This window comes from Oncorhynchus mykiss, chromosome 11 (assembly GCF_013265735.2).
Source record: "Oncorhynchus mykiss isolate Arlee chromosome 11, USDA_OmykA_1.1, whole genome shotgun sequence".
In the NCBI taxonomy this organism is placed as follows: Eukaryota; Metazoa; Chordata; class Actinopteri; order Salmoniformes; family Salmonidae; genus Oncorhynchus; species Oncorhynchus mykiss.
In genome coordinates this window covers 37,703,794-37,720,739 of record NC_048575.1, presented here as the reverse complement: position 1 = coordinate 37,720,739, position 16,946 = coordinate 37,703,794, and the positions used below count along the sequence as shown (strand labels likewise).

The window sequence follows — 16,946 nt, the reverse complement described above, 5'->3', positions numbered from 1 at the left end:
CAACATGTTTCAAGCAGACCACCATAGTCCCTGTGCTTAAGAAGACTAAGGTAACCTGCCTAAATGACTACCGACCCGTAGCACTCACGTCTGTAGCCATGAAGTGCTTTGAAAGGCTGGTCATGGCTCACAACACCATTATCCCAGAAACCCTAGACCCACTCCAATTTGCATACCGCACAACAGATCCACAGATGATGCAATCTCTATTGCACTCCACACTGCCCTGTCACATCTGGACAAAAGGAACACCTATGTGAGAGTGCGTTTCATTGACTACAGCTTTCAACACTATAGTGCCCTCAAATCTCATCACTAAGCTGAGGTCCCTGGGACTAAACGCCTCCCTCTACAACTGGATCCTGGACTTCCACCCCCAGTTGGTAAGGGTAGGTAACAACACATTCACCACACTGATCCTCAACACGGGGGCCCCTCAGAGGTGCGTGCTCAGTCCCCTCCTGTACTCCCTGTTCACTCATGACTGCACGGCCAGGCACGACTCTAACACCATCATTAAGTTTGCAGGTTACACAACCGTGGTAGGCCTGATCACTGACAACGATGAGACATTCTATAGGGAGGTCAGAGACCTGACCGTGTGTTGCAAGGACAACAACCTCTCCCTCAACGTGTTCAAGACAAAAGAGATGATTGTGGATCCTTAAAAGGTTCCTTGGCATCCACATCACCAACAAACTGACCGTTGTGAAGAAGGCACGACCAAATCTATTCCCCCTCAGGAGACTGAAAAGATTTGGTATTGGTCCTCAAATCCTCAAAAGGTTCTACAGCTGCACCATCGAGAGCATCCTGATGGGTTGCATCACTGCCTGGTATGGTGCCACCGCACATTGACTCTGTACCGGTACCCCCTGTATATAGCCTCACTATTGTTATTTTACTGCTGCTCTCTAATTATTTGTTACTTTTATTTCTTGCAGGTGTTTATCTTAACTGCATTGTTGGTTAAGGGCTTGTAAGTAAGCATTTCACTAAGGTCTACTACACCTGTTGTATTCAGTGCATGTGACAAATCAAATTTGATTTGAAAATGTGTTATTTTACATCTTCACAGACACTGAGAAATATTGAAATTTATTTGAAATGTCATCGATTACAAATGACATGACCTTCCCCTGGACGGGATTAAAAAAAATACTAAACCCTCCCCTTGACTGAAATTGAAAAAGCATTATGTAAATTTCGATCCATCCCTTATTGAAATGCATTATCTTTCTCTTCACTATGAAACAGGCCATCATGGAGCTCCAGTCAGAGAAGCACTTGAAGACCATTGATGAGGAGGCGGCGTTACAGCTGGACCACAATGACAAGTCTCTGTTCGTCTTCAGTAACTTCTCCACCCCAGCCTTCCACCACTGTAAAAAGGTCTGTCTCAAGACGCACACATTCCCAAACCTGGCTTCTACTTAATCCTCATAAGTCATAACATGTTAACAGTACTGTCAGCATTCAGCAATAAAGTGTACTGAAAACTGGGTTGTCTCCCTTTGTCTCCTTGTGTAGCTGGGCTGTCGAGTGGTGAGTACACTAGTGGTGCACTTCTGCCTGCAGCACCAGCGCTGTGTGCCCAAAGCAGAGCAACCCGTCTACAACATGGCCATGGCTGATATCACTATCTCCTGCACCAGTCTGGACAAGGAGGCTAGGGTAAGTCTCCACTCTACTCTACTTGACTCGGCAACAGTGGCCTCCAACTGCTCTTAAACGCTAGTAAAACCAAATGCATGCTTTTCAACCGATCGCTGCCTGCACCCGCATGCCTGACTAGCATCACCACCCTGGATGGTTCCGACCTAGAATATGTGGACATCTATAAGTACCTAGGTGTCTGGCTAGACTGCAAACTCTCCTTCCAGACTCATATCAAACATCTCCAATCAAAAATCAAATCAAGAGTCGGCTTTCTATTCCGCAACAAAGCCTCCTTCACTCACGCCGCCAAGCTTACCCTAGTAAAACTGACTATCCTACCGATCCTCGACTTCGGCGATGTCATCTACAAAATGGCTTCCAACACTATACTCAGCAAGCTGGATGCAGTCTATCACAGTGCCATCTGTTTTGTCACTAAAGCACCTTATACCACCCACCACTACGACTTGTATGCTCTAGTCGGCTGGCCCTCGCTACATATTTGTCGCCAGACCCACTGGCTCCAGGTCATCTACAAGTCCATGCTAGGTAAAGCTCCGCCTTATCTCAGCTCACTGGTCACGATGGCAACACCCATCCGTAGCACGCGCTCCAGCAGGTGTATCTCACTGATCATCCCTAAAGCCAACACCTAATTTGGCTGCCTTTCGTTCCAGTACTCTGCTGCCTGTGACTGGAACGAATTGCAAAAATCGCTGAAGTTGGAGACTTTTATCTCCCTCACCAACTTCAAACATCAGCTATCTGAGCAGCTAACCGATCGCTGCAGCTGTACATAGTCTATTGGTAAATAGCCAACCCATTTTCATCTACCTCATCCCCATACTGTTTTTATTTATTTACTTTTCTGCTCTTTTGCACACCAATATCTCTACCTGTACATGACCATCTGATCATTTATCACTCCAGTGTTAATCTGCAAAATTGTAATTATTCGCCTACCTCCTCATGCCTTTTGCACACATTGTATATAGACTCCCCCTTTGTTTTCTACTGTGTTATTGACTTGTTAATTGTTTACTCCATGTGTAACTCTGTGTTGTCTGCTCACACTGCTATGCTTTATCTTGGCCAGGTCGCAGTTGCAAATGAGAACTTGTTCTCAACTAGCCTACCTGGTTAAATAAAGGTGAAATACATTTTTTTTTTTTTTTAAAACAATGATGCCACGTGTTTTTCATACCAATGATCCACATCAACAGCCTTACAGAGGAACTCTTGGAAATAGAACCAGAGTGTAATTTTATGCTGAGCAGTGTGTCTCTCTCGGAGTTGTGCTTCTTAAGCCCAGGTTACATTCAAATTAACAGGAGCTTCTCACGCCCGGCAAAAGTTGTCCAGTGTAGCAGGTCTGTTAGTGACTGTCTACCTTCAGGCTGATGTGATGGATCTGGTGCAGGTGATGGGAGGGAGGGTCTACTGGGACCTCAACGTGTCCGTCACTCACCTGGTCGCCGGGGAGGTTGGCAGCAAGAAGTACCTGGTGGCCGGCAGCCTGGGTAAGCCCATCGTACCGCCCACCTGGGTCAGAACCTGCTGGGAGAAATCACAGGACAGGTAATAGGGCTTTTTAGGCCTTTCTCATTTTGCCAGACACACGTAATGAAAAGCAACTGAGTATACAAAACATTAAGAACATGACATAGTTTGACCAGGTGAATGTTACCTCCAAATGACACAATGACTAGGTTCCAGTTTAACTTCTCTAGGATAGGGGGGAGCATTTGGAATTTTGGATGAAAAGCATGCCCAAATTCAACTGCCTGCTACTCATCCCCAGAAGATAAGATATGCATATTATTAGAAAACACTCTGAAGTTTCTAAAACTGTTTGAATCATGTCTGTGAGTATAACAGAACTTATGTAGCAGGCGAAACCCTGAGGAAAAACCATTCGGATGTGTGGATATCACCAGTCTTTATTCCTTTGTGTAAGGAAGAAGTACGGCCATCTTGAATACTGTTTGATAGAGGCGCATGACCAGAAAGTATGCTTCAGTTTGTTGTCTTCCTGTATTGAACATAGATCATCCCACCTTCAATTTTATCGATTATTTACTTTAAAAAATACCTACAGTTGTATTACAAAAGTAGTTTGAAATGTTTTGGCAAAGATTACAGGTAACATTTTAGATATTTTGTAGTCACTTTGCGCAAGTTGGGACCGGTGTTTTTCTGGATCGAACGCACCAAATAAATTGACATTTTGGATATATATGGACAGAATTAATCAAACAAAAATACCATTTGTGATGTTTATGGGACATATTGGAGTGCCAACAGAAGAAGCTCGTCAAAGGTAAGGCATGATTTTTATGTCTGCGTGTCGCGCCTGCAGGGTTGAAATATTTTCTCTTTTGTTTATGGAGGTGCTATCCACAGATAATAGCAACGTTTGCTTTCGCCGAAAAGCCTTTTTGAAATCTGACATGTTTCCTGGATTCACAACACATGTAGCTTTAATTTGGTATCTTACATGTGTGATTTCATGAAAGTTTGATTTTTATAGGAATTTATTTGAATTTGGCGCTCTGCATTTTCTCTGGCTTTTGGCCAAGTGGGACGCTACCGTCCCACATATCCCAACAACGTTTACTTCACCGTATCTCCACGGTACATAGTTGCCATTACCGGTCATTACAGGACCGGTCCAACAGAGCACCGTAATAACAAGTATAGGAATACTTTAAACATGAACTTAACAATCTCCCACTTTTCTTTTTAGACAAATAAAGCATCAACAAATAGTTAAATATCCAAGTGTTATTCAAGTCCCCATTACAAATGGGTCATGTGACAATGGCACCATTACTGATAGCCTTTAGGAGCACAAGTGTGAATGCAAATGTTTTTTTGTCAGTCAGCTTGCGGTTCTTTTGTGGCTGACAACAGAATCCGCTGGAGCCTGAATAAGTTCCTTGATGCTGCTAACCTCAAGACAAAGTTTTTTCTCTGTGACAGTCTTGGTTGACTTGACAGCATCAACTAGGGAGTAGTTGTCAGTGACACATTACAGGTACAATGTGCTGTTTTGCCTCAACAGTGGTAAGTTCTGAGAACAGTTACCAGAAATATGACAGGCAAGTACTCCAGTCACATTGCAGTCTTGATCAAGCCAATAGAAGACGGTAGGATCCACTTGTGACATTTTGCCACCTGTACTCAGCATTGTTGCCTTGACTTTGTTGTACCAGTAGAGTGATGCATTTGTGAGGCCATACACACACTTTCTTAGTTTCTACAGTGTTCCTTAGCTTCAGGCGGAGGTTGAATGTGAATGTCCCTTGACAGCTCTGTAACCTGCAGAAATGCAGATTTGATGTCCATTGAATGAAGTGAAAAAGATTCTGGCAGATCACTGTCAGCAGCAATCTGAGTGACTCTGACGCGCATGTCGGTGAATCTTTTGGGAGTTCTTTAGTAGCCAGCTCCTCTTAACCACTAGACATGCTTTTGGCACTATTCCAGTTAAGGATTGTTTTCTTAGGGCTATGCCCCTTTTTTCTCAACTTCCTGCCTGAATGACGTGCCCAAAGTTTACTGCCTGTAGCTCAGGCCCTGAAGCCAGGATATGCATATAATTGGTACCATTGGAAAGAAAACACTTTGAAGTTTGTAATGTTAAAATAATGTAGAAGAATATAACTCAATAGATATGGTATTAGAAAATCCAAAGAAAAACCAACCAGAAAATTATTTATTTTTGAGAGACCGTCCTCTTAGAAATGCAAGAGAAAGGTCATATTGAAAATATGGATGCAATTCCTATGGCTTCTATGCAGTCTATGTTAAAGGTATCAGGCTTGTAACTTCAAAAATGAAAGAAGAAGAAATTACAGTTTTAGTAGAAGGATACAGTCTTGGAAATTTGTGTTTGCACGCGCCATGAAGACATTTACGCACCTGCACTTCCTATTGAACATACTTCTTTCCTGAAGAAATATTATAGTTTGATTACATTTTAGGATATGTGAGGAGTAAATAGAAATGTATTTTGACTTGTTGAAACAAAGTTTAGGGGTAGATTTTCGGATTCCTTTCTCTGCATGTGAACGAGTGGATTACTCAAATCGATGGCGCCAACTAAACTGACTTTTTGGGAAATAAAGAAGGATTTTATCTAACATTACGACACTAGCTGGGACCCTTTTGGATGACAAATTTTCAAAAAGTAAGTGACTACTTAATCGTTATTTGTGAATGTATGAAACCTGTGCCGGTGGAAAAATATTTTGATGTGGGGCATCGTCCTCAAACAATTACATGGCATGTTTTCGCTGTAATAGCTACTGTAAATCGGACAGTGCAGTTATATTAACAAGAATTTAAGCTTTCAGTCGATATAAGACACTTGTACGTACCTAAATGTTTAAAATCCATAATATTTATGATTATTTATTTGAATGATGTTCTCCAGTTTCACCGGAAGTTGTCCCACTAGCGGGAAACCGATCCTTTAAGGCTACACACTAGAGGTCGACCGATTATGATTTTTCAACGCCGATAGCGATTTATTGGAGGACCAAAAAAGCCGATACCGATTAATTGGACGATTTAAATTATTATTATAATTTTTTAAATAAACATGTATTTGTAATAATGACAATTACGACAATACTGAATTAACACTTATTTTAACTTAATATAATACATCAATAAAATCAATTTAGACTCAAGTAGATAATGAAACATGTTCAATTTGGTTTAAATAATGCAAAACCAAAGTGTTGGAGAAGAATGTAAAAGTGCAATATGTGCTATGTAAGAAAGCTAACGTTTCAGTTCCTTGCTCAGAACATGAGAACATATGAAAGCTGGTGGTTCCTTTTAATATGAGTCTTCAATATTCCCAGGTAAGAAGTTTTAGGTTGTAGTTATTATAGGACTCTATACCATTTGGACTCTATACCATTTGTATTTCATTAACCTTTGACTATTGGATGTTCTTATAGGCACTTTAGTATTGCCAGTGTAACAGTATAGCTTCCGTCCCTCTCCTCGCTCCTCCCTGGGCTCGAACCAGCAACACAACGACAACAGCCACCACATCGAAGCATCGTTACCCATGCAGAGCAAGGCTCAGAGCGAGTGAAGTTTGAAACGCTATTAGCGCGCACTAACTAGCCAGCCATTTCACTTCGGTCACACCAGCCTCATCTCGGGAGTTGATAGGTTTGAAGTCATAAACAACGCATTGCTTGACACACAACGAAAGCTGCTGGCAAAACGCACGAAAGTGCTGTTTGAATGAATGTTTACGCGCCTGCTTCTGCCTACCACCGCTCAGTCAGATACTTGTATGCTTAGTCAGATTATATGCAACACAGGACACGCTAGATAATATCATCAACCATGTGTAGTTAACTATTGATTATGATTGATTGTTTTTTATAAGATAAGTTTAATGCTAGCTAGAAACTTACCTTGGCTTACTGCATTTGCGTAACAGGCAGTCTCCTTGTGGAGTGCAACGAGAGAGAGGCAGGTCCTTATTGCGTTGGACTATTTAACTGTAAGGTTGCAAGATTGTCACCTTGTCAGCTCAGGGGATTCAATCTCTTTCTGCCCCTGAACGAGGCAGTTAACCCACCGTTCCTAGGCCGTCATTGAAAATAAGAATGTGTTCTTAACTGACTTGCCTAGTTAAATAAAGATGAAATAAAGGTGTAAAAAAAAAATAGGCAAATCGGCGCCCAAAAATACTGATTTCCGAGTGTTATGAAAACTTGAAATCGGCCCTGATTAATCGGCCATTCCGATTAATCGGTCGACCTCTGGTGGACGCATTGTTGACGGAGTGCGCAACCTATGCTACACTTGTGAGAAACAAGTTTTGGTTTATTTAATTCCATTTACTAGTTCAGTCAATGTAGTCATTGTCTGGAACGCTTCGTAAGGACGAGCATAGAAGTAGGCCTATATAGGCTACCTGGCCTACGCACAAATGAATGTGCCCATTTGGGGATCTGATATTATTTCTGATTGGCTTAATGCACCACCACCACCTGTGGAGCTTCTCAAAGTAATGTTTTTTTCACCTCAAACAGGTTTTTACATCCATTAAGAATTACAATAGTTCCTCAATAAGTTTGAAAAATATTTCTAGCGCTCTCCCTTTCGATAACCACTCTGCGTGAAAGGGAAAAATGACATGCTCTGATCCAGTAGAAACGTGGTAAAATAGGCTTATCAGTGCTTGACAAACTGAAATAGATACTCATTTTGGATGCTGGTACTGTTTATATTTAGCTCCACAATAAGTTTGAGCTAATATTCTATAAGAGGAACAGAAGCTCACCCATTGGAAAATTTGAGGTTCCGGTACACCGCTCTGGTGAGCTCCTACCCAAGTCAAGCACTGCTTCTTATCCCTTGTGCAAATGGCCTACAGTTGTCTGTCCAGAGCTCACTGGCGGGAAACTGAAGGCCAATAATATTTTATACAATGTTGCAAGTTCGTTTCAGACAGGCCATGTGTAGCCAATGTGATTTGATAAAATAAATATCCTATCAGGATATTTCTGACCTGCAGGCTGCAATGTTTTAGTTGTTGGCTTTATGTAGACTATTTTTACATAGTTGACAATGCTTTGTATCATTTTCATTCAGATAGAATTTTAATTAACCACAAAACAAAGATTTTGAGATATGAAGACTATACTAAACTTTATACTAAACTTTCATTGACCTTTGACCCCTTCGATCCAGCGGTGTGTGATGTCACTGACCAGCAGATGGGTCAGAGGGTGATGACCCGCTAGTGGAGGAGCCAGAGCCTGACCTCACCCCTGCCTTCCCTCTCGCCAACTCTCCCGTGCCCCCAGAGCCACAGGTAACCACACACGCAGCCTCCCTTCCTCTTTGTAAGGTGATATTATAAGTAAATGTTGATGTGTTGAATCGATACTCAGCTGTGCAGTGGTGTAAAGTGATTGTGACAGTGATGGTAAAAGCTTCTTTGTTCTCTCCACAGACTGAGGAGAGTGAGGCGGAGAAGAAGCCTCCTCGATTCCAGCTGGCCTCCCTTATCCCCCAGGAGAGGATAGGCTACACCGCCCTCATAGACGAGCTGGGTGAGTCTGTCCTCCACCCTTTGCCCTGTTGTCTCTGTATTACATCTCAGTGGTCGGAAGTAGCCTCAACTCCTTGGTTGCGTCTCAAATTGGCACCCTAATCCCTATAGAGTGCGCTACTTTTGACCACGGCCCATAGGATTCTGTTCAAAAGTAGTGCACTGAATATGGTGTCATTTGGGACACACCCCTGCATGTTTTATCTGCAGTGGTCTGAAAACACTTGATTGTTTCTTTCTCATCAGAGACGGTCTGTCATCTGTATCTATGTGTGTCCCCCTATTGCATTTGTGTGTCTTTCTAACTCTACATGTCTTTGTTCCTCTGGGGTCCCTGTAGGTGGTGTGGTGCTGGACAAGCAGTGCTTTGACCCCAGCTGCTCCCACATCATTGAGAAGGAATGAGAAGTACCTGGCAGCCATGGCCGTGGGGAAGTGGATCCTGCACCGCTCCTACCTGGAGGCCTGTCGCTCCGTGGGACACTTCATCCAGGTCACGATCTGGCCGTTAGTGCATCAGACCACAACATGCCAATATTTCTTCCACATGCTTCTAGGCCCAGCTTGTTTTATTAAACCTTAATTTAACCAGGAAGTCCCGATGAGATCAGAAGACATATTTCACAAGGGAGACCTGGCCAAGAAGGACAACTCAGTAAAAAAACATTTGGTTTATATATCTTGACTGTGTGTTCTTTTGACCATGCTGGACATTTATGAACATTATAACAGAACATGGCCAAGATGTTCAAATCTCCACCCGGCACAGCCAGAAGAGGACCGACCACCCCTCATAGCCTGGTTCCTCTCTAGGTTTCTTCCTAGGTTTTAGCCTTTCTAGGGAGTTTTTCCTAGCCACCGTGCTTCTACACCTGCATTGCTTGCTGTTTGGGGTTTTAGGCTGGGTTTCTGTACAGCACTTTGATATATCAGCTGATGTACGAAGGGCTATATAAATAGATTTGATTTGTTCCAGGAGGATGAGTATGATTGGGGCAGAAGCTCCATCCTGGATGTGCTACTGTCCATCAGCTCCCAGCAGAAGAGGCTGGCGTTGGCCGCCATGCGCTGGAGGAGGAACCTGCAGGACCGCAATGACCAGGAGGGATCATTCAGCGGTTGGACCGTCATGCTGAACATCGACCAGACTAGAGAGTCAGGGTTCAGACGACTCCTGCAGTTTGGTGGAGCAAAGGTTCAAACAAAGCTCTTACTCCGTCATACTGTACCTCAATCTTCTCTTCGCTTACTGCGTCTTAGTATGGGTAAAACTAATAACAAACTACTGCTTTTCAAGTGTCCGACTGCCCGTCTCTTTCATACTTGCCTTTGTAGATATTAACACGTGTACACTTCTGAATGTCAATCCCATCTACCCTCTCTCCTAATCTCTCTTCTTCCGATCTTTATTTCCTCTCCCTTACCCTCTCTCCAGGTTCTCCCCAGTCCCTCTCCATCTCTGTACAAGGGAACCACCCACCTGTTTGCAGAGTTCAGTCGGTTGAAGCCAGGAGACTTCCGGAAGGACGTGCCAGAGGCCAAATGCCTAAAGCCAGAGTTCATTGCAGACTACCTCATCCAGGTTAGTGGGACTGTAACTAAAATGCAAAACTGCCTCACAAAGAGACTGCGGAAGGCATTTTTTGTTGTCAGACTACTTTTTTGCAGTTTATATCAGTAATTTTGGAAAAGTCTAAAGTGAAACCTTGGTTAATGTTTGATCCATAAAGTGGATACTTTCCATCATTTAACAATACAATGTGTTCAAACTTCTCCATAAAATCCACCCTAGCCAGTGAATTAAAGGTTATCCATGTAACATTTCCACATGTAAATAGTGCTAAATATCAATAACATACCAGTAGTAGCAAAATAATAGAAATCCACCCAGGTAAAACATGCTTATTAGAACGCTGCGTGACACTGCAAATTACCTTTTTTTTGTGTGTCTAGCTAGGCCGGTTGTTTTGTGTACAAGTTTTTCACGTCCTTGCAACAATATTTTTGGCGATTATGATAAGGTTAGAACCCGTACTAAGCCATTTTAGCAGTTTCTGAAAAAACATGAAGGAATCGATATGATGGCTTAAATATAGCATGTTGCTCCTTTAAGAAGAAATAAAATGATGGAAACTAAAACTCCTCTCTCATATGAGTCTGTCATTTTGACCAGGAGCCTATTCCACCAATAGAGATGTACTATCTGCCTGAAGCTGCCCAATGTCTGCCAGCGGACACAGATGCCAGCCGTGCCACACCCTCCTGGGAGCGCAAAGCATCAGGAGATTCCACAAAGTTGAAGAAGACCCGCCTCAAGTAAAAACATTGTCATTTAGAGCTTTGGGGTCAACTAGTAAATTCCATCATTTTAGAAATGCCCCTGCAAGCCATTAATGATATGTCTGTAAATAAGATTTTTTTATTAGTTGTATGAAAATAACATTTATTTGACAAGTGTTCATGTCACAGTGATTGATTGGTGCTTTCTTCTGAGACAAATGTTCTCAAGTGCTCAACACAGAGATGCACTGTCAATTTATGTCCTGTAGAGGGCACTCTACATTCAGCTTGCATAGTACCTGGAGTGAGTGTATTGTCCTTTTACAGCATCGCATGCTGTTCCATTCAGCTTTGCACCTCTGAGTTTACTGATGGAAAAAGCAGTAACATTCCTACTTTTTTTTTCTCCCTTTTCTCATTGACAACGTGAGTCATTTCTGAGATCAATTCTACCTACAGTGATAATTGCATTGGTTCAGGGTGTATCACACCAGTGTCTCTTTGACCCATGCTGTCACACATCAGTTATCACTGTCATTAGGACACAATCACTGCTGGCACCAGACTCGTTACTCATGGCATCCACTTACCACCTTACTGCTGCCATTGCCTCTCTAATCTATCATTGTTCATTTTGACATGATAGAACATTGGTCTCACGTATACTAGATTCCAAATATATCTCAATGTGTATACACAAAACAAGCTGACAAAGGCTACCCAAGGCAGAGGTCTACATACTGTGATGGAGAACAAAGAAAACCAATGGCAAAATGAGACATACCCAAATCAGAACCTACTACATGTGTTAGACTACTTATCCAAGCAATTGTACTGCTCTAGCAACAGCTGTGTCTCTCCCTTTCTGTAAACATCAGATTTGTTTCTTTTCTCACAATGGGAAGCCCAATTATATTTGTCTGTCCCAGGTCTGTTTCTGGAGGCACAGATAAGGGCTCTCTCCCCCTCCTCAACCTCACTGGCCATGGGTGGTCCCAAATGACACCCTATTCCCTACATAGTGCACTACTTTTGACCAAATGATACTCAAAGACCGATGCTGCTGGGGCTGAGGAACCTAATGACAAAGTCAGACCAGGGGAGAGCACAACATTCCCAAAACAATACCATATTGCCTTGGTGATGATGGGAGCCTGAAGCAGTGGAAATGTGTACTGCCCATCTCCTTCCCCAATAAACATTGCAATAAGAGAAGCCTCCGTTCATAGTGAACTTAATTAATCCAAATATTGGTAGACTAGAGAGAGAGGGAGATGCATGGCTTATGATAAAACCTTCCAAAGTGGGGTGTCTGCATATAGGTTGATAAAGCATCAAGGATAATGTAATTAAATTGAGTCAATTTGAATGTTTTCTGTCAACACTTGTATTTAATGGGGTAGCCAAGTAATCTATTTATTCTATTAGAGCAGGGGTGGGCAAACCTTTTTGTCTCGAGGGCCACATCAGGATTTTGAAATTCAAAAGGGCTGCATTTTTTTGCGGGGCCTCGGCACTGCACCGCAGTGCTTGAGGTGTCACTACAGACCCGGGTTCGATCCCAGGCTGTGTCACAGCTGGCTGCGACACGGAGACCCATGAGGCGGCGTACAATTGGCCCAGCGTCCTGCTGGTTAGGAGAGGGTTTGGCAGGCCAAGATGTCCTTGTCCCAACGTGCTCTATGCATGCACGGTGGCCAGGTGTACGGTGTTTCCTCCGACACATTGGTGCGGCAGGCTTCCGGGTTAAGCGGGCAGCGGCTTGGCTGGGTCGTGTGTCGGAGGATGCACGGCTCTCGACTTTCGCCTCTCCCCAGTCTGTACGGGAGTTGCAGCGATGGTACAGGACTGTAACAAACAATTGGATACCACGAAATTGGGGAGAAAAAAGGGCTACAAAAAAACAACACTTTTTAATGTCTGGCGGGCGGGATTGATGTGCCTGGCGTGCCAGATACGGGTGTTAGAGGGTCTTGTTTAATTTGTCAATATGACCTTTTTAAGATTGTTAGTGCTCCCCTGTCACTGGCCTCCAGGCAGGCTCTTTTCTTAACGGAACAATGAATGCTATGAATACAATGAAAAGGCCCCTAATCTGAGTCAGGACAACAACAAAAAAGATGTGCCTGCTGTTGCAACAATATGTCCTCATTAAAATTCCACCGCCATACTCGCGCCACGGAAACCCATGTCCTCTCGTGCTTGGGTGGCACTGAGTCTCTGCCCGTCTCTCGTGAATATCTTGTGGACCGCGCGGTAGCTCAATCACATATGATGCTCGTACTGCTAGCCAAGCCTGTTGCCTCCACCGTGTGGTTATCCATCTACCATTGTCAGTGGTCCCAGGATTTGAGGAGATGTGCCCCCGCCGTCCTCCTATTGTGTTTCGCTTGAACAAACTGTATGGCTCCCCCGGGCAGCAGTGTTGAGCACGGTCGGATTGAACATGGAGTTCATGTGACATTCTGGTTCGGAACTGGCAATATGTGCGTGCGGCTTGTGTGACTGGAGTGGTGAGACAGCGGCTTTTTGGGATTCAGTTGACTGGAATACGCGGAGTACTCGGAAGTACCGACGCACCTTGTGTAATAGGTAAGCAAACTAATTTGTGTGGCACAGCACCTAGGCTCTATATTGTAGCATGTTTAGTGCTTTCGTGAGTCAATACCGATTTAAAATTGCCTATGCATCACCTGGTCACTAACCTAGCGTTTAGATGAAGCTACTCTGACGTTTGTCAGTCTTACTACCACGGTACAGTTTATTTCCGCGCGCGCTGTGTGCGCGATTGTCTGCGAGCCTTGAAGGTTCACATGAGTCTCCCTCTTTTATTAATAATGTCATCAATAGGGCAACTCTAATCAATTAATAACCCATTCCTCAGCTATTGATTACAGTTCACTGATGTGAGAGACCGGAGAATAACAACCTCGGTCATGTTTACTGAACCCTGAAACATATTAACCGCTAACAACACTTCATCAAACAGAGACTGTTTTACCACATGACCGCTATTTTCCATGTCACAATACATCCATTGTTGTAGTTGACTGGTTATAGAATGTGTTATTGATGAGAACTATTGTGTATATGAAACTGACACACGGAACAAAGATGGGACGGGGAAACCATTGAAACCAACCAAAGAGACAGTGAAGTTTTGCGTCCCTTAAAGTATATATTTTTTCTCTCTTGAGACCCGCAGGAACAGAGGGCATAATTAGGGTCACTCTATTAAAAAGTGCGACCATCACCTTCTCCCTCACACTGAAGACCTTCTTTTCAACTGGAAGCTTTGTTTCCTCAGCTACATTGTGGTAGTGTTGAACATACAGAATAACACGAAATGCTCTGAGACCAGGTTGAGTAAGTGTGTAGCAGGCCTAAATGAACCTGCTGGTGGACACCCTTAGCATTGTGATTGGAATGTTGGTCTTCAATGTTGGTCTTGTTGGTCTTCTTCTCCACATACCCCCCTCCCCACTTTCTTTGTTCTGGGGACAGTCATCCACTGCTGTGTGTACAATGGTGGGGGAGGGGTGGGGTCAATAAGGGGCATTGACATCTGTAGCTGACAGCTTCCTTGGGGTCTATTGACATGATGTACCGTGCCTTGCGAAAGTATTCGGCCCCCTTGAACTTTGCGACCTTTTGCCACATTTCAGGCTTCAAACATAAAGAGATAAAACTGTATTTTTTTGTGAAGAATCAACAACAAGTGGGACACAATCATGAAGTGGAACGACATTTATTGGATATTTCAAACTTTTTTAACAAATCAAAAACTGAAAAATTGGGCGTGCAAAATTATTCAGCCCCCTTAAGTTAATACTTTGTAGCGCCACCTTTTGCTGCAATTACAGCTGTAAGTCGCTTGGGGTATGTCTCTATCAGTTTTGCACATTGAGAGACTGACATTTTTTCCCATTCCTCCTTGCAAAACAGCTCGAGCTCAGTGAGGTTGGATGGAGAGCATTTGTGAACAGCAGTTTTCAGTTCTTTCCACAGATTCTCGATTGGATTCAGGTCTGGACTTTGACTTGGCCATTCTAACACCTGGATATGTTTATTTTTGAACCATTCCATTGTAGATTTTGCTTTATGTTTTGGATCATTGTCTTGTTGGAAGACAAATCTCCGTCCCAGTCTCAGGTCTTTTGCAGACTCCATCAGGTTTTCTTCCAGAATGGTCCTGTATTTGGCTCCATCCATCTTCCCATAAATTTTAACCATCTTTCCTGTCCCTGCTGAAGAAAAGCAGGCCCAAACCATGATGCTGCCACCACCATGTTTGACAGTGGGGATGGTGTGTTCAGGGTGAAGAGCTGTGTTGCTTTTACGCCAAACATAACGTTTTGCATTGTTGCCAAAAAGTTCAATTTTGGTTTCATCTGACCAGAGCACCTTCTTCCACATGTTTGGTGTGTCTCCCAGGTGGCTTGTGGCAAACTTTAAACAACACTTTTTATGGATATCTTTAAGAAATGGCTTTCTTCTTGCCACTCTTCCATAAAGGCCAGATTTGTGCAATATACGACTGATTGTTGTCCTATGGACAGAGTCTCCCACCTCAGCTGTAGATCTCTGCAGTTCATCCAGAGTTATCATGGGCCTCTTGGCTGCATCTCTGATCAGTCTTCTCCTTGTATGAGCTGAAAGTTTAGAGGGACGGCCAGGTCTTGGTAGATTTGCAGTGGTCTGATACTCCTTCCATTTCAATATTATCGCTTGCACAGTGCTCCTTGGGATGTTTAAAGCTTGGGAAATCTTTTTGTATCCCAATCCGGCTTTAAACTTCTTCACAACATTATCTCGGACCTGCCTGGTGTGTTCCTTGTTCTTCATGATGCTCTCTGCGCTTTTAACGGACCTCTGAGACTATCACAGTGCAGGTGCATTTATACGGAGACTTGATTACACACAGGTGGATTGTATTTATCATCATTAGTCATTTAGGTCAACATTGGATCATTCAGAGATCCTCACTGAACTTCTGGAGAGAGTTGGCTGCACTGAAAGTAAAGGGGCTGAATAATTTTGCACGCCCAATTTTTCAGTTTTTGATTTGTTAAAAAAGTTTGAAATATCCAATAAATGTCGTTTCACTTCATGATTGTGTCCCACTTGTTGATTCTTCACAAAAAAATACAGATTTATATCTTTATGTTTGAAGCCTGAAATGTGGCAAAAGGTCGCAAAGTTCAAGGGGGCCGAATACTTTCGCAAGGCACTGTATGTTTAGCTCAGAGACTGGTTAGTGAAACATAGGAAACACTAAGAATTTGAGGAATGGAGACCATTCACATCCATGGGACCAAGTAAACAAATTAACACGCATGATGGCAGTCTCTTTCGATCGAATCTAGCATAGATTGTCACCCATAACGAGTTTGCCACACATCTGAACTCAAAATAAAATTGTATCTGTCACGTTTCATAGACAACAGGTGTAGAACAGTGAAATTCTTACTTACAGGTCCCTTTCCAACAATGCACAGTTAAAGATAAGATGTCAAAAATAGAAATAGTAACACGAGGAATAAATACACAGTGAATAACAATTTCAAATAACATGGCTATATATAGGGAGTATCAGTACTGAGTCTGCAGGGGTACGAGGTAATTGAAATAGCTATGTACTGTACATATAGGTAGGGGTAAAGTGACAAGGCAACAGGATAGATAATAGAGAGTAGCAGAAGCGTATGTGGTGAGTGTGAAAGCGTGTGTGTGTGTGGCGTCTATGCATGTGTGTGGGTGGGTATTTGTATTTATTATGGGTTCCAGCAAAATTAAGGTAGTTTATACAATTTTAAAACATTATAATACATTCACAGATTTCACAACACACTGTGTGCCCTCAGGTCTCTACTCCACCACTACCACATATCTACAGTACTAAATCCATGTGTAT

General features: G+C 43.0%; 2 protein-coding genes across 5 annotated transcripts in view; both read left to right on the top strand.

Moving 5' to 3' along the window:
• Positions 1-1,024: 1,024 nt before the first annotated feature.
• On the top strand, positions 1,025-9,552 carry LOC118937347 (DNA topoisomerase 2-binding protein 1-like). 2 transcript variants are annotated; one of them, XM_036935414.1, is made up of 4 exons: positions 1,025-1,392; positions 1,531-1,674; positions 3,080-3,237; positions 9,093-9,552. In XM_036935414.1, the coding sequence occupies exons 1-4, from the start codon at positions 1,249-1,251 to the stop codon at positions 9,121-9,123; spliced, it is 477 nt and encodes a 158-aa protein (XP_036791309.1). In that variant the 5' UTR covers positions 1,025-1,248; the 3' UTR covers positions 9,124-9,552. The 2 variants fall into 2 exon arrangements, with proteins under 2 accessions (XP_036791309.1, XP_036791308.1); XM_036935413.1 differs by lacking the exon at positions 3,080-3,237.
• Positions 9,553-9,615: 63 nt separating this feature from the next.
• LOC110535660 (transmembrane protein 108) overlaps positions 9,616-16,946 on the top strand; it is a 109,686-nt gene continuing 102,355 nt past the window's right edge. For 2 of the 3 annotated variants that reach the window (XM_036935412.1, XM_021620793.2), the window contains exons 1-2: positions 9,616-9,947; positions 10,188-10,334. In XM_036935412.1, coding sequence (XP_036791307.1) covers positions 10,295-10,334 — 40 coding nt within the window. In that variant the 5' untranslated portion in view covers positions 9,616-9,947; positions 10,188-10,294. Of the gene's footprint in view, positions 9,948-10,187; positions 10,335-12,881; positions 13,625-16,946 lie in introns of those variants that run through there. The other variant, XM_021620792.2, reaches the window with a different exon arrangement.

Excerpts from the sequence above, each read along its gene's own strand:
- LOC118937347 (XM_036935413.1), top strand. The coding sequence starts at position 1,249 with ATGAAACAGGCCATCATGGAGCTCCAGTCAGAGAAGCACTTGAAGACC. Across the intron at positions 1,393-1,530 it reads CCTTCCACCACTGTAAAAAG|CTGGGCTGTCGAGTGGTGAG; the intron begins GTCTGTCTCAAG and ends CTCCTTGTGTAG. Across the intron at positions 1,675-9,092 it reads GTCTGGACAAGGAGGCTAGG|GTGGTGTGGTGCTGGACAAG; the intron begins GTAAGTCTCCAC and ends GGGTCCCTGTAG.